The sequence below is a fragment of the Lichenostomus cassidix genome, chromosome 5 (genome assembly GCF_008360975.1).
Source record: "Lichenostomus cassidix isolate B80296 chromosome 5, HeHo_3.0, whole genome shotgun sequence".
Classification (NCBI taxonomy): domain Eukaryota; kingdom Metazoa; phylum Chordata; class Aves; order Passeriformes; family Meliphagidae; genus Lichenostomus; species Lichenostomus cassidix.
This window is the reverse complement of record NC_139486.1, coordinates 9,095,095-9,119,981: the sequence shown is the minus strand read 5'-3', so window position 1 is coordinate 9,119,981 and position 24,887 is coordinate 9,095,095. Positions and strand designations below refer to the sequence as shown.

Here is a 24,887-nt window from a genome sequence, read left to right as displayed (position 1 = left end):
ATGCAGCTTTTATGGGGAAACAGCCTTGAGTGTGTCACCTCTGATGCACTTTGCTTTTGAGGCAGCTGTTTCATTTATTCTAAGGTTTGCTTTTTTTCTGGGGCTGTATTTTCATATTTATGTTACTGTGAAAGGCAAAAGAAAAGAAGGTGTTGAATCAGGGGACTACTTGAGTCAATAGGTGGAAGAATTTGCTGGTGGAGCCTCCTGCAGTGTTTATGGGAAGGGTTGGTTGTTTCTTAACCTCTTTGTTTGGAAAAAATGATGGGGAAAAGCTTTTAGAGCTGCTTTGTGGAAAGTATGTCCTGTAAGAGTGCTTGAGGAATTGTGTAGGGATGCCTGTGTGCAGTTTAGCCCCCACAGAGAGGAGGAGATGGAAGAATGGAACAGTTGAGAACTGAAATGAAATGTTTTGATTACCTACCCTCCCCAGCTGATAAGGGCAGGGACAGTTCAGTGTGGTCCTAAATCTGCTGTGGATCATCCTGCCTTGGGCACTGCGTTTCACTGCACACTGGGTGCAGATGTGGCTGCTGTCACCTTTTCATCCTGTCTGGTGTGAGGGGCAATCCCTGAGGGTGGCTCAAATTGCTTTGGTCTCTGCTTGTTGCCTGCATTTCACATGCTGTGCTTTGCTGACATGGGTTTTCAGCTTCGGTTCTTCCTTTGCCAGTATTTCTCTAGATACAGAAGTGATGGTGAAGTGCTGACTGCAAAGCCCATTTTTTTGGTAAAGACACAAACAATGTGTCCATGGAATAAGTGCACACCATTTTAATAACATAATGTTCTCGAAACAAAGTAAGTAGGAGTCAAATTGTTCTGGCAGTTTTAAGGTTACATTTAGCAAAAAACTTACGGAAATGGAGAATCATTCTTTATCAGAGACAAGTGCTTTTGAACCCAGCTTCCCCAAGCAATATCCAGCTCAGGACTAAAAGTGGACCTGACTCATGGAACCGTAGAATTGTCTAGGTTGGAAAGGATCTTCAGGGTAAAGTCCAGCTGTTAACCCAGCACTGCCAATCCACCACTACACCATGTGCTTTAACAGGAGTGGATGTTTTGTGGCTCAGAAGCTGTGCTGCAGAAGATGAAGGTGCTGATGGGTGCTTGGACAGTGTGACTGTAAATTATTCCAGCTGTGGTGTATCACAGCAATGGAGGCTCTTCAACCACCTGGTTAACTCTGGTGCTGTGAGGGTTGTTTGGAAGTTGCAGAAGGAGATTATCCTGTTGTTCAGCTTATTACTGAAACATTTCATCCACCATGGAAAAAGTAATTCTGACTGAGCATTACTTTTCTCTGAAGTTTGGTCTGCTGGGCAGTTCAGAGTTGAAGTTGCACCTGTAATAGTAATTTACTTCAGTGCAAGGTGTATAAAACATGCTGGTTCTGACATGGGAGCATTTCATAAGGATAAATGGTTGTAAGTGAGTGTGAGGCAGTATTTCACAGGTTTTTAAAGTAGGAGTATGATTTCCTGGAAGCTTAAAAGAAGCAGGTGTGCAGCTGTTGCTGAATTTTCCTGAGACTCAGTCATTTGGCTCCCATAAGCTGCTTTGGAAATCACAGCTAACATGTCAGAGCTTTTTAAAGATCTTGTCTTAAAAATCTGTGTGTAAGATACCATAATTTGTAGTGCTGAAATAGAAATGTACCTTGTGAGTGGTTTCTTTTCAAGCTTTTTGAGCTTTTAGTGGTTTGTGGTTTGGGTTTTTTTTTTCCTTCCCTTTTTTCCCCCCATTAAATCTGCAACTAACCACTGAAGAGCCTAGCAATGACAGCATAAAGGCAACCGCCTGGGACAGTTGTAAGGGAAACACCTTTATATTAGAATAATGTGAATGAGAAATTGAAAGTTCCTAGATGTATTGTAAATGCAGTAGCTGTCTGAGCCTTGTGTGATTTCAGACTGGTTTTCAAAGTGACCTTTTGGTTACATTGAGTACTTGAAAGGCAGGAGACTAGAATTTTCTTATCTTAGGTATTGTGTTACACCTGCAGTGGATCATACTTGCAGATCAGACATTTATAAATTGAATAGGTAAAACTGGAACAATGTCAACTGAAGAGACAAAATGCACCTTTAAAACCTAATTAGTTCAGTGAAGACCCCAGGCTGGAAAATCTGGCTCTGTTTTTGTCCCACGGTTGTTCTGACACACCTAAACATTACAAACAAACACATCATGGGAAGGGGAGTGGGTTTGGGAGGAATGCTTTGCATGTGTTTATCTGTAGCTAGGAACTCAAGTTGTTGCTTTCTTCTGAATTCTTGCAGGTGAAAGTGATGGTCAGGATTTGTTCCTCTCAAGGAGCACATGAAACATCTGAATCCATGTCGTTCTTAAAGGTAGACCCACGAAAAAAGCAAATCACATTTTATGATCCAGCAGCGAGTGGGCCTTCCAATGCAGGGCACAGAAGAGGTGTTGTTGCTGTCCCAAAGATGTTTGCCTTTGATGCAGTTTTCCCCCAGGATGCTTCACAGGTACTGGAGTCACTTGCGTAAAAACCTCCCGAGTCTTTTCGTGGCCACAGCGTTTGATTGCCTGAGGAGTTCCTTCTGTTTCTGGGGAATTTTATTTGAATGAGTCACCTTAATGCCTGGGAAAAAGGTGGTAATTAATAGACAAGTGGATAAATTCTTACATCTTCTGTTTAGCTGAGATGTAAAATAAAGGAATAGTAGCTGGGGAGATGGATTTGCTGACTAAATTACCTTGAGTATTTTCTTGTGAAAGAAAGACACGCAGCCAGTTTGAAATCCAGTTTTCCATCCAGCTAGGTTTTAACCTATTTGATGATACTGAAACAAAGTCCTTCCCCTCAGCTTTCAGAGGGAAATAAATACATGCTTAATGTTAAACTAAATGCTTTGAGGAGGAAAGATAAAGCTAAATCCTTGGGATTGTTATTCTGAAACAGGAAGTTTTTATATTCTCTTCACCTTTTCCAGTTTGTTTATACTGTTTTTGACTGATTATTTTGTGTTGATGGTTGTGCTGATGGTGGTGCATGTCTTTTGGCCTGCAAAAGCGAGCATTTATTCCGTAGTAGCCCCAGACCTGAAATCTGCTACACAGACAGGATAGCTGGGCTTTGAGAGGATTGGGGTCTGCAGTATATTCAGTGAGGTTGTACTCATGGACATCTGATAATACCTTCTGTGAAGCATCTTTGGTTCAGATAATAAAGTCCTAGAACAGCTTTAAAAACAGCTTTAAAAAGAAGAACAGATTCAAGAGCATTTGAAGAACTACACCAAGTCTGAGTTGCTGCAAAAAAGTTAGGGCGAAAATACACCACAAAACAAACAAGGTGAAAATAGTCTATAAATGTTGAGAAAACATGACAAAGCCTAGTTCATAATCCCCTCCTCGGATCTTCTTCTTGGGCTTTGCTTAATTTTTTGGGTCCCAGACTATAGATAGGAAAACATCTATTAAGTCAAACTTCTAGCCAAGCACAGAAGATGAAGAATAACTTCCCACATACATCAGTGCCTAAAGCAAAGGTGGCCACATCCGAAAGCTGCTTTTAAGATCCTGCATAGATTCAGACAGGAAATACACAACAGTGATCTCAACCTTCATTCAGAACTGGAAGTGAGGTTTTCTTACTTGTGCTGCTAGTCCTGCTGCAAGGTGGCTGCTCACAGCCTGCTTGTCTGCTGGTTTTGGCACCAGTCCTTCAGGCTGTTTTCCCCTGGTTTGGGATGGCTTTTCAATTCGTTGTAGTGGGCCTGTTGGGTAGCCTCTTGTGTTTTTGGGTGACGTTGGCCAGTGCAGCCCCATCTGTGCAGGCGTCGTTGCTGGAGGCAAGCTTGCTGCCATGCACTTGCAAACAGAGCCTTATCATTTCACTGTAGTTACATATTTACAGCAGCACCCTCCCCTGCCCCCGGTTGCTGTACTTAATAGATCATCTCATTGTGTATTTGAAACCTTCCCTGACGTGGATAAACTGGTTTTAGCACAATCAAGTATTTTAGCAAGTTCACTTTATTGATGATGACGCTTCCTCTGGAAGAGGAAAATGTGATACTATGAAATCTTATTTAGGGATCTTAATGCATTTTATCCAGTATGGATGTCTTTCTAATTCCTGTGAGCACTCCTGAGTAGCTTAATTTCGGTGGAGTTGCAACTATTACTGAATAGCCTTGGCTAAGCTATTATATCAGCAGGATGCCTGGTTGGATAGCATTCAGTTTGCTACATTAGTCATAGAATCAATATTCCAAGAGAATAGGTTTAATAGAATTGAAAACTATTTTAGGCTGTAGTAGCATATTTTATTATTTTTTAAGATAGCACAGTTACTAAAATAATGGGACTGATGCCATAAAAATGGGGAGAATATTGCACCTCAAAAATATTGAGTCATTCATTTCATTACAGAAGAATAGTAAAAACCACAGCAGTATATGCTCTTTCACTTATTTGTCTCCAATTTTTCTTTCAGGCTGAGGTATGCTCTGGAACAGTAGCAGAAGTAATCCAGTCTGTTGTGAATGGTGCAGATGGTTGCATATTTTGCTTTGGTCATGTCAAGCTTGGTGAGCTCCCAAATTCGTTACAGTTAATTACTATGTCAGTCTGGTAATTACATGCTGTCAGCTCCTGGAACAATAAACCTGGAGTATATGAATAGATTAGAATTTCTTTTTAATTAGCTTTGCAAACTTATCACAGTTTATTTCTACACTGTGACTGTAAGTTTTAATTTGAAAAGGTAAAATGTAGCATCAGATTAGCTTATTCAAGAGCAAGTTTATGTAGGCACATTGTGATGAAAATCGAAAGATCAGAGATGTTTTTAACATTAATTTGCTGTGGGTCTGGCTTACACAACTTGCAAGCCTAATTGAATAAATAGTAATGGATTATTAATTACATACTTCGAATTTTTGCATCTGTTCTTTCCCTGATCTGTGCAGCACATGGCATTACATGCAATGTACAGTGGTGATATCAGGTGCTAATATGAAGACACACAGTCTTGTACAAGAAAGGTAAATTGTGTTTATGTTTGTCTTTTCATTCTAGGAAAATCTTTTACCATGATTGGGAAAGATAGCTCCACACAAAGCCTTGGTATCATCCCCTGTGCAATTTCTTGGCTCTTCAAATTGATCAATGAACGTAAAGAAAAAACTGGAACTCGTTTCTCTATTAGAGTATCTGCTGTGGAGATCAGTGGCAAAGATGAAAACCTTAAGGATTTGTTAGCTGAAGTAGCCACTGGCAGCCTTCAGGATGGCCAGTCTCCTGGGGTTTATCTGAGAGAAGATCCAATATGTGGAACCCAGGTATAATGAATATCACAACATAGATTTTTCTGAGCCTCACTTTCTTCTACTTTTTATTTCCTTTTATCTGGCAACAATTATGACAACTTTTAAGCCAGTGAAAAAATTTATTGCTTTTAATTTATAAGCCCTTCTCCCATGGTGTACATATTTGTTTTTTTAGTGCCCTGGAGATTTAGCCAGTTCAGCAAAAAATAATATAAAAAACTGCCCCTGTGCTAATTAGTCATTTTCTTGTTTATATTCAAGCTTCAAAACCAAAGTGAGCTAAGGGCCCCGACAGCAGAGAAAGCTGCCTTTTTCCTTGATGCTGCAATTGCTGCCAGAAGCACCAGCAAGCCTGAATGTGAGGAGGAGGATAGGAGGAATTCACACATGCTCTTTACTCTTCACATATACCAGTATCGCATGGAGAAGAGTGGCAAAGGAGGAAGTATGAATGTTCTTACCATGTTGTTTATTTTTAAATTATGTGGTCTTGCATTAGTTTTAATAATAATTTGCAATTAACTTAAAAAGAAAAAATGAACTCTCAAGCCAGTTGAGTCACCTTTAACTTTTGTAGCTGTGACTAATATCTGGTTTCCTTACAATTAAATATTAATTTGGTCATTATCTCATGGTGTATTCATTATTTTCCTCATTTGAATGCCTTTTGAATACCAGGTTTGGCTTGACTCCATGCAAGAACGTGATGTACAACTGTTTTTCCCCTTTTTGTTTTAGTGTCTGGAGGACGCAGTCGTTTGCATCTCATTGATCTAGGGAGCTGTGAAAAAGTGCTGAGCAAGAGCCGAGATGGAGGAGGCTCTCTGTGTCTGTCTCTCTCTGCCCTGGGCAATGTAATTTTGGCCTTAATTAATGGTGCTAAGCATGTGCCATATAAGTAAGTAAATTCTTGTCTGCATTGTCTTAAATTTGTGGCTGGTGTTACACGAGAAATGGATTGCATCAACAATTTGCTCTATATCTATGATATGAAGCTAAAGGAAATTCTGTAAGAGTGGGGTCTGTCTTCTGTTAAGGTCACTTCTACAGATACATGTATCTGTTCATCTACTTGTCCATATTAACATGCAGGTTTTTAAATGTTCAGGTAACATTAAATTCTTAGCTACATGGCCAAAAATGTTATACATATTGGTATATACTGAAGTTGGGTGAGGTGCTGGGGAGGGTTTGATTGTTGAAAAAAGGGAGGGGAAAAATGGCTGTTTTCTTTCCTTCTTTCTCTTCTTTGTTTCCTGGATTTGGAATTTTTAGCTGATCTCAGCCAGCTTGACATTAGTGAATAATTCAACCCAAATTTCATAGGATTTTGTCTTCTTTCTGCAAATATAAAAATTGTATTGAAATTTCAGAAAATATTTGATTGTTGATCAAGTATGGTCATCAAAGGCTGTTATTTCTGTATGTCTTTTTGGATGATACATCTTTTCAGTGAAAAAAAAAAAATAGAAGACCACCATGTCGCATCTTAGTTTAGCAGAAGTGAATGTTTAGGTGTGTTCCTTTGCAGAGTGTCTGTGACAACAATTTTGTGTCAAACACACCTGTGGGGAGCCCAGCTTAAAGACAACAGCCACACCAGAACTTGGCCTTCGGTCCTTAAATTTAATTGCTGCTTGTCTTAGCAACAGCACAGAGTTATAATGCATTATCAATCATGTCATTGCACATATTTATCTAGTGATGCATCTCAAACAGGTGTTTTTTCTTTCTGTATCAGGCAGAGAGATATTTTCCTCAGGCTAGTTGCTAGGTGTGTGTATGGAGTAGAGGATGGATGGTTTAGAATAGGGAAGGGCAGATCCTCATCTTTGTCACCTACTGTAGTTTAGTGAGCAGACTCAGGTTGGACCAGCTCAGGGTGGACAGTAGGAAGCAGCCCCCAGGGAGCTGTGGGGAAAGATGTCTTGGAGACCAGTGGAGGACAAAACATCACTTGTCTTGTTAGCTTTACTGTCCACAGTGGAGGATTCACCTCAAAAGAAAAGCTTCCAGAGATAAGTTCTGCTTCCTGTTTGTTATGTCAGGGCAGACCACAGGTGGCAGAATGGAAAGTAGATTGGTTGTGGTGACACTTATAATATATTTCTGGTATCTAACATTGTTACATCTGTTTAGAGATTTCTTACCATTTCTGTTTTCTTTTATTTCTTATTATCAAAAGTGTTTGTGTAGAGCTCACAGAGTACAGCTACCCAGATACTACGTCTGTTCAGCTAAAAATGCAGCACTCGTGAGTTTTTTGGGTAGTATGACCTAAATCTGAGATAACTAGTTATCAGTCAATTGGTTTACAATTTTCTAAGCAACAGAAGGACTTAGCATACTGTAATTACACAGGCAGATAAACTAAAATACTGGCAACTTTGTATGTGTACATTTAGATGCATTTTACGTGTGGTCAATAACAGGAGCATATTTCTAATCTACATGTACCATACATGCACAAGAGTGAAAGCACAGCTTGTGGTGTAAAATTCTGCAAAAAAAAATTGATGATTTCTTTAAGTAATCCTGATTTTCTCTTTTTTTTTTTTTTTTTTTTTTTGCACAGGGACAACAAGTTGACAATGTTGTTGAGGGAATCACTTGGGAACATCAACTGCAGGACCACTATGATTGCACACATTTCTGACTCCCCAGCCAATTATGCAGAGACTCTCACCACCGTTCAGCTCGCATCGCGAATCCACCGCATGAGAAAGAAGAAATCCAAGGTTGGTTCACAAACAAGCAGAAATTAATTCATTTGAAAATGAGTTTTCCTAACCTCTCGGTAGGGGAACGTGGGATTTCTTGATGGTAGGAAGTAATACAAAATGCATAAATGCTCAGGAGAGGAACTGACAAATGACTTGGCACTGAGCCATCATGCTGCCCCTAATCCTGAAATTCCCTTCTTTTTGTTTCAAACATGTATTCTTTCTTTGCTTACATGTGGAACTATCTCAAAAGCTTCTATTATTGATAGAATTAATTAAAAATAAATAAAGGAGGAACAAAAAACTATTGAGGAGAAAGACAATGCATAATATTTAATGGAAATGATCTGAAAAGGTGTGATTGTTATATTATTACTAATGCAGTAAAATCTATGTAGCGTGTTATTTTAATTTACTGTCCCCTCTAATATTTTCCCAGTAGATGTAGTTGTGATAGTATACGCAAAGCACAGAGTATATTGCAAGCCTGACCTTTTAATAAATTCCTGTATGTATATAGTTACTTATCAATTGATATTAATAAATTTTCCTTTACTTGTCATTTGCAGTATGCATCCAGCTCGTCTGGAGGAGAGAGTTCATGTGAAGAAGGACATGTCCGGAGACCTCCACATTTGCGACCATTCCACCCACGAACTGTTGCCCTTGACCCAGACCTTCCTGTCCTGAATATATCCAGTGATCCTGATTATTCCTCCAGCAGTGAACAGTCTTGTGATACTGTCATCTATGTTGGTCCCAATGGTGCAGCTTTGTCCGACAGGGAATTGACAGATAATGAAGGTCCACCAGAGTTTGTTCCCATTATCCCGTCCCTAAATAAGAAGAGAAATAAAGACAATTCTGCTCTTGGTAGGAGTTCTGACAAGGACCATTTTAAATGCAACACTTTTGCTGAACTGCAGGAAAGGTTAGAGTGCATTGATGGAAGTGAGGAACCCATGAAATTTGCTTGTGGAGAAATCTCTGTTGGGTCCAACTGTAGTCCTGTTCCTGGAAGTACAGAAAACGCACAGTCTAAGCTGATAAAGGAGAAAATATCCTCTCCTTCTGGAGGATTTAAGAAACCGATTCCACAAGAAACTGCATCTCCCAAGAAAGGGCATAACCTTCCTTTCCAGGCTGTTGCACCAAGGGGTGGCAATGGCAACTGTCAAGAAAATAGCACACCTCACTCGAAAGCAGAGCTTTCCAAGCTGCAGAGCAGAGCTGACAACAAAATTATAGACTCTCTCCTGGAGGGGGAGAGAGAGACAATCACTGATTCCCTGCAGACTTCAAGGTGTAGCCCTTTGAGGAATCCGGAGCAGAATAAGGCCACAGCTGAATGTGTTGCTAAGGAAAAGGCCTTGTATGTGAAGAGACCCTTGCCAAGTCCAGCACCTCCCCCTCCACAGCAGAGAGAATACTTGCCAAGCTCCAAAGCTGAGAATTTGGAGCTGGACAACAGCAGTGCAGTTCGGACTCCTCCTGTGGGAATGAGCAAACAGATGGGAAACAAATGTGAGCAAAACCCTGTAGGAAGCACATTCCTGGTTGGTAGCAACACCCAGAGTCAGTCAGGTGCGATAGAGGTACACAGCTTCAGGTCAGCATTCAGAGGGAAATGTTTTGATCGGGATATACTGACCACCACAGTGACTTTGCAGCAACCTGTTGAGTTGAATGGAGAGGATGAGCTTGTTTTCACTGTGGTGGAAGAGCTCTCTATTAGTGGAATTATGGATAATGGGAGACCTTCCAGTATCATTAGCTTTAACAGTGACTGCTCCCTTCAGGCCCTTGCATCAGGTTCGAGGCCGGTCAGTATTATCAGCAGCATAAATGATGAGTTTGATGCTTATACCTCAAAGGAGACTTCTACTGGTGTAAATATTGATATTGTTGTGCCCTTTGCTAAGGATCCCTTTACCAGCAGCAGACGTTCCTCCATCAGTTCATGGCTTAGTGAAGTCAGCATTTGTACAATTGAAAGTGATGGAGCCCAGTCTAGTGACAGTTTTGTCGCACAGTCATCTTACAACTGTAATGAGTCTGAGGAACCCTTCAGTTTGGACTCATCCCATTTATGTGTCCCCCTGAAAAGCGCTCTGAATGACAGTGGATTTTGCTTCTCTGAACTGGAGAGTGAGAGCTTGAGTTCCAGCAAGCTTTCCTCAAGCATCAGCAAAAGCCCTCAAACCTCTGAAACTACCAAAGCATCTCAGATAAAAAGTGCTTTTTGTGTCACTGATCAGCCAGTAAAAATTAAATTTAGTAATTCTCGTGATGCGCCTGTGATAGAAACAATACATTCTAGTCTTCCTAGGAAAACAAAAACTACCTCTTCTCCAATCCACAATAATACTGTCCTCAGCTATAAAGAGCTGCAGAATCCACATGGTATATTTGAAGATCCTTGGCTGTTACGCACCGATTATCAGTTGGAAGCAAAACCTGCCGACTCGCTGCTGTCTCCAAAACCTCACACATTTGGTACTGAGAAGCAGCCAGAAAAAGCTGCCCAGTGTTTTGGCACAGCATCCAGGCCAACGAAGTCGCAGACTATGCTTGCCTGTTCACAGAGGGTTGTCGATGGTTGTGAAATGGCCTGCAAATCCTCCAGCGGAGCTGCAAAGAAGTCGGAAGTTGTGATGAAGATTCCACAGCTGAAGAGAGGAGCCACCACGTTGGGAGTGATGCCAGTATCACACGCCAACAGTACTTTGCCAGAGTCTGTGACCCGAGGGAATTCGGATGCTCCCTTGGCCACTGGCAGCTTGAAATCGTCACTGGGAAAGAAGAACACACCACAGAAATCAACCATGTTGCCCAGACCAGGTGGGCCAACACCTCCAACACCTCCTGTACGTAAATCAAGCCTGGAGCAGAAGCCTGTTGGTCTGGGTAATGGTGTGGGGAAAGCCTCTGGGCTGGACTTTGCTAGAGCTGCCACACCAAAGGCTGAAGACGAAGTGGATTTGCGGTTGAAAGCTGGGTCTTACTTTAGTGAAGGTGCCAGCTGCAAAATGAACCTGAAGGGTGACCACTCTTTGCCCAAGATGACGTCCAGCCTAAAGGTGAAAGCGTCGAAGAGTGAAACTGTGCACCGATATGGGAGCCACATGTCCCTGGAGAGGTGTGACAGCCTGACATCAGTTGGATCCAAAGCAAGTGTGGCAAGGGAGAGTGGGAGCACTGGCAGCAGCCGGGCAGGGCGCTCTGTCCCCAGGCTGGGGGTCCCCCCTGTTGCTTCCAGCGTGGGTTTACCACTGCCCTTCACAGCCCCTGCAGCCAGTAAAAACAGCCAGGCAAAACCCACATCCAACCAGAAGGTGCAAGCCAGTGGGAATAAAAACCGAGGCCTCTCTGCCAGCGGATCAAAGTCTCTCAGCTCCTCGGTGAAGTCCCTGGCACAGCCTGCAGGGAAGGGCTCTGGCATGGCGGCCGGCGGGAAGGCAGCGCCCCGTTCTGTGCAGCCTGTGAGCGGCAAACCAGGCCGCGGCACCATCATGGGCACCAAGCAGGCCATGAGGGCAGCCAACAGCCGCGTCAACGAGCTGGTGTCGGGCGGCTCTGCCAAGGCGGGGCACTTCCGAGGCTCCACTGACTCCGACAGCGGCAATGACAGCGGCATCAACCTCAGCGATGAGAAGTCACAGATGCCGGTGCTGCCGTCGCCGTACAGCAAGATAACAGCGCCGCGGCGGCCGCAGCGCTACAGCAGTGGGCATGGCAGCGACAACAGCAGCGTCCTGAGCGGGGAGCTGCCGCCAGCCATGGGGAGGACAGCTCTGTTCTACCACAGCGGCGGCAGCAGTGGCTATGAGAGCATGATTCGGGACAGCGAGGCCACTGGCAGTGCCTCCTCGGCACACGACTCCATGAGCGAGAGCGGGATGTCGTCGCCGGGTAGGATGAGGAGCCTTAAATCCCCCAAGAAACGGTCCACAGGTAAGGAATGAAGGGGCAGGTGGTCAGGTGTTTGCTGGTGCTCTGCTGCATCCCTGAGGATGGAGGTGTTTTGTGGCATCTCTGGGAGAGAGGAGAGGAGGCTTGGAGGGAACTGAGGGAGGTGAACTGACTGCATGCGCTTGTGTGTGCATGTGCATTGCTGTGACAGCAGCTACTTGTCATTTATTTTACTTCAAAGCTGCAGGTGTGACACAGGTGCTGTGGTGGAGAGGGCAGGAGAAGTGTGGGGTGCCCTGAGGTGCCGGCAGCCACCTGCTGCCTCCTCCCTCACAGGGAGGCTGCCGGCAGATGGGGGACATTCCTTCCTCCCTCAGCAGGGCCAGCACCGGGGTGGCCCAAGTTAGGAGGGTGTTACGGGTGGGTTGGGAAAAGTGAGGTGCTGATGAGTTTTTGTGAGGATAAGTGAGTGATCCTGGAAGATTGGTGAGAGAAGGGCAGGGAGGAGAGGAGGAGCTCTGCTGCTAGGTGTCTGTGAGGGAATGTCAGAGAGACTGGCTGGGGCTGTAGTTTGGAAACAAAGGAATAGGCCTGGAGGGGAGAAGAGTGTTTATGAATTAATGAGGATTGCTAAACGTGTGTTAGATTACCCAAAGTTAAGGTTTAGGGGCAGAGCAGTAGGGTGTGTGTGTAAGATGCAGCGACTCTTAACTCTGGTTAATGCTACCAGCTAATCGCTAAATTATTGTATTGCACTGTAATATTATTTATGTTAAGGAATTTAAGGGTGTATGTGTGGATACTATAAGCAGCAGAAAACTGAACTATAAGCAGCAGGAAACTGACTGGGAGAGTTGCTTGGAAGAGGCAACTCTGACTCACTGTGTGTGACCACATCAAGCAATGGTGGGCGTGTGGGATCCAGGTCCCCTTTCCTTCTCTCTGGTGCCTTTCCTTATGGCTTTCACAGGTGGTGCTCATGTAAGTGCAGCTGCAGTCAAGTGTATTTGTAGCCAGCTTCAAAATCTGGCTCAGATGGTTGGTGTTACAGTTCATTTTCTCAGATCTAGGTTGGGATCCTGTGGTATCATAAGGAGTCCATGGCAATCAGTGCTATGTAGCTTATGCCCAGCAGGCTCCTTCAGCAGCCTGGGCATACTGACTGTTGGAAATGTAGTAGGAGCTAATATCAGCAATGCACTGAATCTGAACTTCTGGTTGGAAAGTGGCAATTATTGCAATCCCTGTAGATACCTGTGATGCTCAGTTCTGGCAGTTATACCAAATCAGCAAAGCTGATCTCATGGTGCTTTCTGGTCAAGGCAACTGAGTTGCTTCAGCAAGTGATAAATCATTTTGGAACCTTAGTGCAGCATTTGCTGCACTTCTCTTTCCATAGCATATCAGCCTCTTAAACCTTTCCTACAAATCAATATTAACAGCTGTATAAGTTGCACACATATTGAGAAGGCATTACCCACTGATGGATTTGTATTTGTTTTTGCCCCAGGAAATGTTTATAAGGTCTTCAAAAATGACAAACTATTTCTTTTTCCAGTTGTAATTGCTCTATATCAGTAAATTATGTATTACTTTTTTGGAGTGCTGTAGACTTTGAGAAAATAATGTGTTTTATGCATGAAATGCGGTTTACCAGGAAGTGCATCAAATATTTCTTCTGAGAAATGTTTGGCTCAGACCTGTTATTGTTCTGAAATAATTACAATCTTTGCACATCATTAGATATTCTTGGAGTAGCTTATGTTGCGCCAGACTGTGTTGGAGTCATGCAGTCTCCGAATTTTAAGGACAGATCCTACTCCCATATATGTCACTATAAACCTGTCCCCTTTTCCTTTAACTTCATTCCTGGAGAAATGATGTTGACCCTGGCTTGTACAGTCGAAGGAGATGAAGTTGAAGTTTGCCTGCCTATTGCATGTGTTTGACCACATCTGTTTGGTATTGTCCTTAGAGGGATCTCCTGTCACCAAAGCAGTTACAGGATCAGGGTTACAGTGTGTGGTTTCATCTGACAGGATCTGTAGTGGTGTTTCAGGCTAAATGGATTGGGGTTGTGAGAATGATGTTATGGAAGTAGAAGCAAGTCTTTGCCTTTTGGAAACAATCCCATTTTATTCTTGTTACTTAGAAATCATCAAGGATGCAATTAAGAAGGAGGGATGTTTTTCTTAAGAATGTGTAAAGCAGGTAATTCTCCGGGTATCAAGGGAGGTGTGCTGCTTTGGGGGTACCTGCTGGGATTTTTTCTTCATTTCATGTTGAAGTTTGTGACAGGGATTATCTGACAGCCTTAGCTTGTACGTAACTCTCCTGTAGAGGTCTCATCCCAGAAGTTATTTTGGTAGCATTGTCCTTTGAGCACAGCTGTCTTTTCTGTTTCTTGTGCTCCCTTTAGTAAGAGCAGAGGAAACAAGACTCTTTACCTCTGAGTTAGTTTTTAATAAGAGGAGGCAATTAAGTACCTAATTTATTGTCACCAGTCACGTAAAGCCAGCTTATACTTACTGCTAGCTACCGTGTGTCCAGTCAGCTTGTTTCTGGTGGCCTTCAGCCCTCTTCTTCTTAAAGATTGGACTGCAGCCTTGTTACTGTTGCTAGAGCATCTCTATGCATGCAGTCATCCCTGACACATGCAGTGTACAGGTCAGCCTTTTAGAGAATTAAAAGAGACTTAATTAAAAAAAAAAAAATTAAAAAGGGAAAAAAGGGGACACCAGAGTGCCAACTCTCACAATCAAAAGTATCAGCATTTTTGAAGGAAATAACTCAGTGTCTGCCTCATGAAACTTGAGCCCTAGCAGATGCACCATGGAGCAGTATGATTTTCTTGGTAAATCTGGGAGCTTTCTATTGAAGGCTCCCAGAATTGGTGAGTTTTGTCATGCACTGAACTTCTGGGTGCTGGTGCACAGGGGTGAAATGTCTCAACACTGGAGGTGGCTCAAGTTGCAGTTCAGTTGTTGCCTTCTGAATGCCACAAAGTCACTGAAAACTGCTGGTATTTAGCACCCTAAAATAGCAGTAGTAGTTCTGGAGGAAACTGTTTGGTCTTTGCAAAGAGGTAGTGCAGTGAGAGGGATCTTAGATAGCCTTGCTTGGCTTTAACTGGGGGAGCAGAAAATTTCCAAAGTGCCATTATCAGTATTGGTTTGAGATCATTCACAATCTCATTGCCTTTGCAAGGCAATGATTTCCATTGTAGTCCACCAAAGAAAAATCAATTCAGGCAAAATATTTTTGCAAGGAGAGAATAAAGGACTGATGTTCAGACATCTGCTTAGGGAGAGGAACTGCTGTTGCTCCCATCTGTGAACCAAGTGAAACCTACTTTGTCAAGGCAGTAATGCAATTAGCAGCCTGAGGGTATTTTACTAAAAGGAAAAGATCAAGAAAAGCATTTCTTCCTAAGTATGCTGAGAACCTAGATCTTTCTTTAATTCACTGCAGTATGTTCTCCAGTGTGCTAGTCTCTTAGAGCCTGAGGAATGCTTGTTTTTGTATTTCAGGTCTCCAGCGTCGTAGACTGATTCCTGCTCCATTGCCAGATGCTGCCTCCTTAGGAAGAAAACCCAGTGTCACTGGCCAATGGGTTGATCTACCACCTTTGCCTGGCACTTTGAAAGAGCCATTTGAAATTAAAGTTTATGAGATTGATGATGTGGAACGATTACAGCGACACAGACAAGAGGAAACTGAGGTCAGCACATATTTTACAACTGTAGACAACTTAAATTACAATATACAGACAAAGTCCTTGCATGAATGCCAGAATGGTGTTCAGGAAATTGATTGCAATTAAAGTACTATAATTATTAATTTTACAATTCACATGTTGGGGTACTCTTAACACAGAAAATGAAAATGATTACTGTCTAAAATTAATTGTGTTTAACATGACTGATGGTGTAAATGAAAGTTACCAATGAACACATTACGAGAAGACTTCATAATCCTAGCCTGGCTGATGAAACCTTACAGCCTTCCTCAATGATAGGGTCATTAACTCTTTATGTAAATGACAATATTCTATTAAATCAGGGATATACTGAGTTTAACTTACTTGTAATTGGAAGACACTTCAGCTAATTCTATTTTGGAGACCAGAATTCTACGTTCTACTGATGCCTTTTTCCCATTTCTTTTGTAATAGCCTTTCCAGGATGTTGAGAAGGTAGGAAAGCTTTTAAGAAAATAAGAACTCATATGTTTTAGTATTAATTGTGACTCTGACATTATCATTAGGCTGTGTTTATAATTTTCACTGTTGGAAAAAGATTTAGCTACAAACAGTAGTAATTTCAGAATGTATTGAGACATGTTTGCTAATTCAGAGAAGTGCAACAAATGTCCAAGCGATGCAGCTTGTGGTTCCTCTAGATTAGAATCCATTAATGTAAACTTCAAATAAAAAGACCCCCCAAAAACCCATAAAAACCCCACCAACCCCACAGTCAAATAAAACAACCCATCTGCTAACTCTTACTTGCTAACTCCAAATAAAACAACCCACTTGCTAAAACTCACAAGTTGTGAGCTGGGAGCAGTTTGTGTCAGACTGTTATGGGCCAGCTCACAATAGGAAAATTCATGGAATGGTCTTTCTGTGTCTTAAAAGGGTCTGATGTATTTCCATACCAAGCTGAAGATACTAGAGAGGCGCCAGCAGCGAATCAGAGAAATAAAGGCAAAGCATGAATTTTTGAAGGAAGAGTTGGAAGAGACGAAGTGCAGGTTGATGATGGATCCAAATAAGTGGAAAGAAGACTGTAAGTACTTTGCAAAAACAGCAGTATGATCAGCATACAACAGATTTTCAGCATGTCAGCAGTCCCACTGAAAAACTTAATCACTTGCTAAGATATTTTGCTGAATTGAGTCCTAAAATACTCAATGACTCAATCTGTATTTCCGTAATACATGATTTGAACAAAAGAAACATCCAAACCAACCAGAAGAGAACATCAAAATGGTGCAGACTCACACTGTGATGCTTGTTTATATTATATATATACTCCTTTATTAGTCTTCTTTCCAAAGAAGGAAAAAATTGCTTCCATATCCATATTATATCTGGGAAATTGAGGCATGAGATTTGTTCACAGACTGAGTGCTGTGTGTAACCAGAGCCTCAAGGCAGAGTTTTGCATCTGCTGAACAAAGGGAAGAAAGTCTTAGTTCAAGAGAAATTAAATTTTACTCTACCATATTGGCTCCTTTGTGATAGAATAATGTTTTACGATGAGCTGTTCCTCTTACTCAATACTTTTTCTTCTCTGACAGTTGAAGTGGATCCTGATCTTGATAAGGAGTCACAGGAGTACCTGGAGGCACTGGAACAAGTGACAGAGGAACTGGAGCAGTGTGTTAATCTGTGCAAGTCACATATCATGATAGTGACGTGTTTCGATATCGGAATAACCGATGCGCAAGATGGAGTGAGGGAAGTGGAGGTTTGAAGAGAGGTTTTTCAAGGGACTGAAGGAAGTGAAGCTGGGTCGTCTGACATGAAGAAGTAAAGGGATAAAGTAGCTGGGAAGTGAAGGAGGAAAGATGAAGACTGAAAAGCAACAATGAATGTTGTGGGAGAAGGAAACAGCTGAGGAATGGGAATGTTCATAAATCGTTTGGTGCCTCAATGTGACCTGAGCTGTACAAAGATAAAAGTAGGATCAAGTGTTGCTTCTGCCAGAGGGAAGTGAAGAATTTAGTACAAACCATGATGTTAATTAACAAACAAACAAACAAACATGAAATGGAAGTGCCTTTAAAGTTCATTTGATTTTCATTTTTGTATTTGGTGCTAGAATTAAAGCCAGCAAACCTAAGCAGACCACAAAATGTATTCCTACGAAATATTTTATACTGTATAGTGTATTTATGACTATATGTAAAAAACAAACAGCATTGTAGCAAAAGCAATAAGTAAATTATGTTTTCATACCTGAACTTGCCTTCTTGTTTCATAGAAAAGCTGTTTTATGTAGCAGAATTAAAATTGTATTATAATTGTTTTCTTGGTTAGGGTTCAAGATATTTTTATGAACATTTATCTATTGAAAAGGAGTATTATGGCATTTTGAGATGATTGTTTTACCTTCAGGTTTTGTATTATTACTTTTTCATATCAAAATAAATGTTTGTTTTCCATTTTATATATACATATATAGATATATATTAACTGCTTACCTACTTCCTTGGTTACTAACCTCACTTTTCACAGACCTGGTCTTTTTTGGAGTTGTAAACTTAATGTGAGGAAGTCTACGAAGGGCACTGTGGTTTGTTTTGGTTTTCTTTTTTCCTCTCTGACTGCGGGAATTGAGAATTATGTTTATTACCAAAACCATAAAACAAGCAAAAAAAAAGGAGCAAAAAGTTTTTGTAAATGTTAAGTTAGGTCCATATTTTTATATAGTTTTGACTATAAATATAGCATTTGCATTTTGAACTTTTAAGACAAATAGTATATCTTTTTACAGTTTTTCTAAGGAAGGCAAACCCTCAGGATCAAGTTTATACATGCTGCATGAGATTTGTGCTTTTTTGAAGGAGGCCACTTAAGTGTGGCAACTATTGATAAATTGTTGCCAAACAAATACTTTTGAAAAGGTTTAATAGTGTATGTAATACCACATTTCATAATGAATCATATTTTCTAATCATCTTCCTTTTTATGGTTTTTTCAAATCCTTTGTATAAATATGTATTATAACAGCTTGCTTCAGTTTTTATCTGTGAATAAAAGATACATCTATTGTTAAGAGTGCTTCTTGGTGTGTATGTGATTTTAACACTCAGAAAGGAGGATGGCCTGTGGTACACTGTGTTAAATGTCACCTTTCATTGCCTCTGCCCAAGAGGTGTGTAACTGGGAACAGAGTTCTGACATTAGTCATCATGAACCAATCAGGAATGAGAAACAAAACACTGAGGGGTGAAATAAATAGCAATGATAGTACTTATATCCTCTTAGCACTTTATAGTTTACAGAACAAAGACCTGCAGCTCACACAGTTGTTTTCCCTGATGAGAAAAAGCAATTAAAAATGGGTTTTAAAACCACAAGAAAACTAGGGAGTGGAATCAAGCTCTGGGCCTCGTAGGTCCATTATGGCAAACAGCTACATTAATTTCTCTGTGACACTGCTGTGTTTGCTCCCTGGTTGGACAGCAGCTTTGTGTGGTCCTCAGCTCCTGCTGCTGGCTGGAGCCTCCCCAGGCAGAGTTAATGTAAAGCTTGCACTTCTAAGGATACCATCTCCAGTGTTTTCCAGCCATTTGGCCAAAAGGCTGATAATGTGTGAAGTTTTCCCCTCCCGTCAGTAGCCCTAGCAGCATGGCATCCATGTGCTGAGTTTTCTTACCCTCACAAGAGGCCTGTGAGATGGGGTAAATTCCTTCCTCCTCATTCTGCAGCTGGAGAAGTGGGAGAGTCAGAGCAAGTGTTTGATGCTTAAAGAGCTTTTTGACTTTGCATGGGTTACAAAGGGTGCCCTTCTCCCTCTGATTTATCCCTGGAAAAGGGTGCACTAGGTTTGTTTACTGACATTTGGCACTGTGTTGGGTTGTATGCAAGGGAATATGGCATCTAGAATTTCTAGAGGATCCCCTTGCTGATACCCATGAATACCAGCTATATTTACTAACTTGTAAATTCCAGCTAAATTTACTTTCTGTGTGGAGAAAGTCACAGTTCTTCCAAAGATAGCATCAAAACCATGTAGTGATTCAATACACTGTGGGTTTTTTCAGAGCAAGGATCAGATAAATAAATACAGTCAAAATAAATAAAGGAGCATCATGCTGAGAAACAAGTATTTATTAGCAAAAGGGAAAACCTCCACAAACATGAGGGCAAAAAGAGAATGTTTTCATGAGGAGCTCTGCACTTGGTGTTGAGTTCTGCACTGGTGTCATTGCACTGTCCTCTGGAGATGCACATCTTAAAGGTGCTGGGGCAGGATGAGTTGTCCTATGGTACCTCTGAGCCCTGGGCACAGCCAGGCTGGGCACACACTTCTCCCAGGTAGCCTCTAATGCCATTTTGAATGGACCCGAGGGGTTTTGTTTCTTTTATTTATTTGACAGCCGCCTCATCCTCTCCCTGGACGTCTTCATTGTTTCTCCCCCAGTCTGACAATATTATCATCCTCTGAAATAAAGATTAAGGTACCCCATCATCCATGCCACTTTGCATAAACCTGATAATTTGTTTAAATATTCCCCTATATAGTGTTTGCTGATCAGCCTTGCATCCTTTGATGCTTTCTCCTTCATTTCTAACTATGTTTATGTTTGTCACAAGCAAATGAGACATTTCAGGGCTACTGCATTCCATGCCAACATGGCAATCATATGCATATTAAATGCTCTGGCTTGGTGGCACAAAGCAAGCCTGAAATGCAAAATAAGGTGAGGCACAGATGGATGAAATACAGTTTTCCCTATGCAAATACTGTTCTTTATTGGTAATTGTGGGTAGCCAATTATCTTTCATATCTCAAGACTGAGGTAATCTTTTAGCTTACTGTTTTAGCTGTTGCAGTTCTGTCCAGCTAAAACTTACACAAAGATATACTTAGTTTATTATTTGAGTCTATTTTACAAAGACTTAATTATATCAGATTACACATAATTTCAAAAATCACGCTGGATGTTTTTTTTCACTCATCTATTTAAATTTAATGATTTAAAATAGCCATTAAATTGCACACTTCAAGACCTGATTGTGTTGAGCTTGTTATGATATCAAATAAAGCTTTAGAAACCCACTGGCTTTGGAGAGCTGCCTGAATAACTTTTGGCAGGGATGGCTCATGCTGGAATTCTTTCTCCTGTGCTTGCAGTTCTTCCCACGAAATTCCTCACCTTCTCCTTGCTGAGGCAACCATTTCTAGGTCCCCTGATGGCCCAGTTTACCAAGAAGCTCACATCAAAATTATTTCCCAACAAGAAAAAAAATGTATTGACAAGTGCTGGGTTTTTGGAACCAGTGCAATGGTGATTCAAAGCTTAAAGATTAAATTTCAGGGACAAAAATTCCCTTTTCCTCAAACCTCACATCTCACTAGGTTTCACAGGCAGGCCAGAGGTGAGCTTGCCTGTGTGTGAGGGACAAGGAGAGAAGAGGTCCCCACATGGTCAAGCCTGTTTCAGGAGGAGATGAAGTATGGACAGAAATCATGTGAGAAAGCAGGACTCTGATCTGCTGACCAGGAACTTGAGAAAGTGAGGAGGAACTTGTGTTCTGGACATGGCCTCCAAGCTTACTTTTGCCTTTTCCCATATAGTGGTTCAATACATAAAAGTACTGGGAGATGGGATTTCAGCTGGGATTCCAATGATTGCTACATTGCTACAAGTGTCTGGAATTGCAGTTGGTACAAACTCAGCTTCCCTATAGAGAAATAAGATGCTCTGTAGACAATTTGTTTAATGTATGTGTAAACCCTTTTCCCAGACAGTGCTTCTGGTCTAACCAGTTCCAGCTCAGGCAGTTCTAGGACACTGTAACTGCAGTATTGAAACACCAGTGATACAAGAGAATGCAATAGAAATACAAGATTATTTGTTCTTTTCTCAGCATGCAGAAAATGTTTCATTTATTTCTAGTTCGAGGTACCCATGTATTTTCTTTCTAGTTATAAACCCACATTTTCTACTCACTTGCATTTTATTTTTAAAGTTATGTGTGGAACATAACTCCACAGGCAGCTGTTCTATAGTGGGACTATAGGCAGGGTTTAAGACAAAAATGTTAGCTATAAGATGACCTCTGTATCAGATGTCTAAGTTGGCAGAAGTGGACATAAATAAAAAATGCTGTCATATTTGGGACCCAATTCACTAGAGCACTTAGTCACCTGTTTAAGCAAGCAAGTAAATCTGGTTTGTATGCAGCAAAACATTCCAATTTTGGCTTATATCCCATTGACTTGGACTTTTTTTGCTCCAGGGCTTCAGATGGTGTAAATTCCTTTAGCACTGGTTTAGGTGGAGGCGCTGACTTTCACCAGATGAAAATCTTGCTAAAACTACTTTATTTATCAGTGATATTTAGGAGAAAGAACAGTTCTGTTGATGTTCAATGATATCACAAGTGCAAATTAGAAAGCAGAAACTGCCTTCCAGGCTGCTCTTGTATGTAGCATCTCATGGCTTCATGCAGAATTTGACTTGCAGAAATATGCCTGTGGAATACATAGAATAAGACATAACCCTTGACAGTGTGAATGTTCAGAGGTTTATTATCAGATCTGAGGGAACTGCTGGCTGACACAGTGTGTTTGGCATGACAGTGACCTTACAGCAGCTTACAGGGAAGGTAATGGCTTCACTCATTTTTTCTCTTCCCAAGAACCTCCCCACAAGCAGAGGGTGGGTGGGACAGCTGGAGCATGGAGGTAAAAGGAGGGGAATGTTTCAGAGCAACCCAGGCGGGGACTTCAAGTGATGCACTTCCTCAGCAGCCTGTTTTTAACCTTGTTTATGTCTTTTGCTTCTGACTGCTGCATTCAGCCTTAGACAGGTCATTCCTGGTTTTGGTGTATTCCTGTGACACCCAGGGCAGGGGTGACTTGGCTGCATCTCACTGGGAGATGGAGAGTAAAGAGATGCTCTTACAGCAGACACCAATAACATTTCTGCCATCTCTCCTCTGCATCAACACTTCAGTAGCATAATTCACTTGCTGCACTTTTACATTAATGTTCTCTATTGAGACTAGGACCTTTCAAATCTTGGTGGTAAGGAGGCCTCTCTGAGACAGATTTTGTTTGTTTGCTTTGTCTCCCAAGTGGACAGCCCAGGCCCTGGCATGAACCAGTACAACTTCACTCTGCCAAGGTTTTCTTCTTTTCATTCTTTAAGGTAAACATTTCTGAGGAAGCTTCCTATCAGGTCTGGCAAAGGAAGGCAGTATCTCCTTTCCTGCTTGGGCTCCTGGGACAGCTGAAAGAGCTTGTCGTGAGTTTTGAAAGACTTGGTTTTGGAATTCTGCTGTTGACTTCAGTAGGGAAAGAACCAGGTCACTAGTTAACTCCTGGCATCACTGGTATTAAAGCAATATTAGATGACCAGAAGGAGCAAAGCCTTGGGTCTCAGGGTAGGGAAAAAGCAGGTCTGTGCCTCCTTGTTATCTGGCTCTCCTACCCGAGGTCAGTGGATTGCCTCAGACTCTGCCCTTCAGAGTGTCAGGGATCTAATCAGACTGGGGAGCTCCTGCCATAGCTCCCATGACTCTATTTAAAGCACATTTTAATTGATCTGACCTTGTATAGGAAATACCTTTGGAGTCCTTGTGTGCTGCTCTCTGGGAGGCAGGCACAGTGCTTCAGGGCACAGACAGTAGAGAAACAAGCAGACATTTTAGAGTTTGGCCTTTGACTGGAAAAACTGACTTAAATATTGTCTCACTGAGACCTTTCTCTTTGCCTGCAACCACTCCATTTGTCAGCACTGGGCACAGATACACTTATAAATGCTGCTTGTTTTGAAGGGTGCCACTCATTTTGTTGTACATTACCATTTAAATGAGTTACATTTGTACCTAAAGGCTTCAGTCTCATGGGGCTAAGTGCTGTGCAAACACAATTTTTTAGCCTAAATAGACAGGGTACGAGAGGGAAGGACAAAGTGGACTACTGTGTTTGCCTTCAAATTGAGCTCAAAAGTTCTTAAAAATACGTCTCTCACAATGTCCTTTGCTAAACACAGAGCAAAACATTCAGTTGTGGCAGCTGAAACCCTGCAGACAGGCTCCAATGGGATGCTATTTTCAAACTGTTCAGTTTTCAAAGTGAAGCTAATGTTATTTACTTATGCAACAGGAAATGAGGGAGAGCTTTGATTCAGCTTTTGGGGAGAGAAACAGAAGGAGGAAAATGTCATAATGTACACAAATACAACCATAATGGAAGAAAATGCCAATACATGGATTGTGCACTTCTTTGCAAAGCTGTGGGTTCTGGGAAAGCACAAAGGAGTGGAGAAGATTGAGGGCAGCCGTATGTTGCTCCCCTGTTGATGTCCTTGGTCACATTTCTCCTCAGCCTCATACAAGCCAAATCATTTGCAAACCCCCTATGCATAGCTTTGATGTAGAAATTTTCCAAAACGCTTTTGCGAATATAAGGTTTCCCTGTTATCTCCTTTTCCCAGTTTTTAAGTGTTTGGTAGGGCATCATCTATTATTCTTACTGTTGCCTCTTTGAATGCCTCACTAGGTCTCTGATTTGCTCCTTGGCATCTAAAGTATCTCTCCCTTTTCTTCCTGCTCTTCTTTACCAATAATCCACTTGTAAATGCAGTTTACCATTAGGTGTTGAGCAATGGTATTGAAGTTACTGGATGGAATTTTCCTTGACAGACAGGTGACCCAACACAAACCAAGCTCTGCAATAGCATCAAAACATTAAACTTCAATGACACGTCTCACTTATTTTCCCTTTAAAAGCAGAACTAGAAAAGCCATCTGTGAGGAAGGTCTTCCAATGTACTGACAACACAATGACTATACCATAGCAACTAAAATCCCTTTTCAGGTGCATAAATTGTAAATACAGGATTTAAAGTTTTTGTAAAATTTACCCCACCGTGATATGCATGTGCTGTTTGAATCACTGATGTTATAAAATCCAACAATGTAGCAGACAGGTCTCTATATGTTGGGAATATGGCAAGGAATCTTGGCTTTGTATGCACCAGGCATGCAGCTGTACAGTCCTTGTCCTCCAAGGCCTCTCCCCATTAGCAGTGTAAATAATCAGGCTGGAAACCAGCACAGCAGTCTGACAGCATCCTTTAGAAATGCCAGTGCCCTGCCCTCCCCTCCCTGGCCAAAGCCTCTCTCTGCCCCTTGTGTGGATGCAGCTGGTTGATATTTTTCCAGCTGATGGGAGCTGAGGTGCAGAGCTGCTGGTGG

At 41.7% G+C, this 24,887-nt stretch overlaps 1 protein-coding gene across 3 annotated transcripts in view; it reads left to right on the top strand.

Moving 5' to 3' along the window:
* The window catches only part of KIF26A (kinesin family member 26A), a 103,073-nt gene extending 84,347 nt beyond the window's left edge, over positions 1-18,726 (top strand). For 2 of the 3 annotated variants that reach the window (XM_085061241.1, XM_085061239.1), the window contains 11 exons: positions 2,286-2,495; positions 4,472-4,565; positions 5,056-5,318; positions 5,568-5,751; positions 6,045-6,204; positions 7,882-8,044; positions 8,599-11,983; positions 15,472-15,662; positions 16,116-16,136; positions 16,581-16,731; positions 17,246-18,726. In XM_085061241.1, coding sequence (XP_084917367.1) covers positions 2,286-2,495; positions 4,472-4,565; positions 5,056-5,318; positions 5,568-5,751; positions 6,045-6,204; positions 7,882-8,044; positions 8,599-11,983; positions 15,472-15,662; positions 16,116-16,136; positions 16,581-16,731; positions 17,246-17,421 — 4,998 coding nt within the window. In that variant the 3' untranslated portion in view covers positions 17,422-18,726. The remainder of the gene's footprint in view (positions 1-2,285; positions 2,496-4,471; positions 4,566-5,055; positions 5,319-5,567; positions 5,752-6,044; positions 6,205-7,881; positions 8,045-8,598; positions 11,984-15,471; positions 15,663-16,115; positions 16,137-16,580; positions 16,732-17,245) is intronic. The other variant, XM_085061240.1, reaches the window with a different exon arrangement.
* Positions 18,727-24,887: the final 6,161 nt, after the last annotated feature.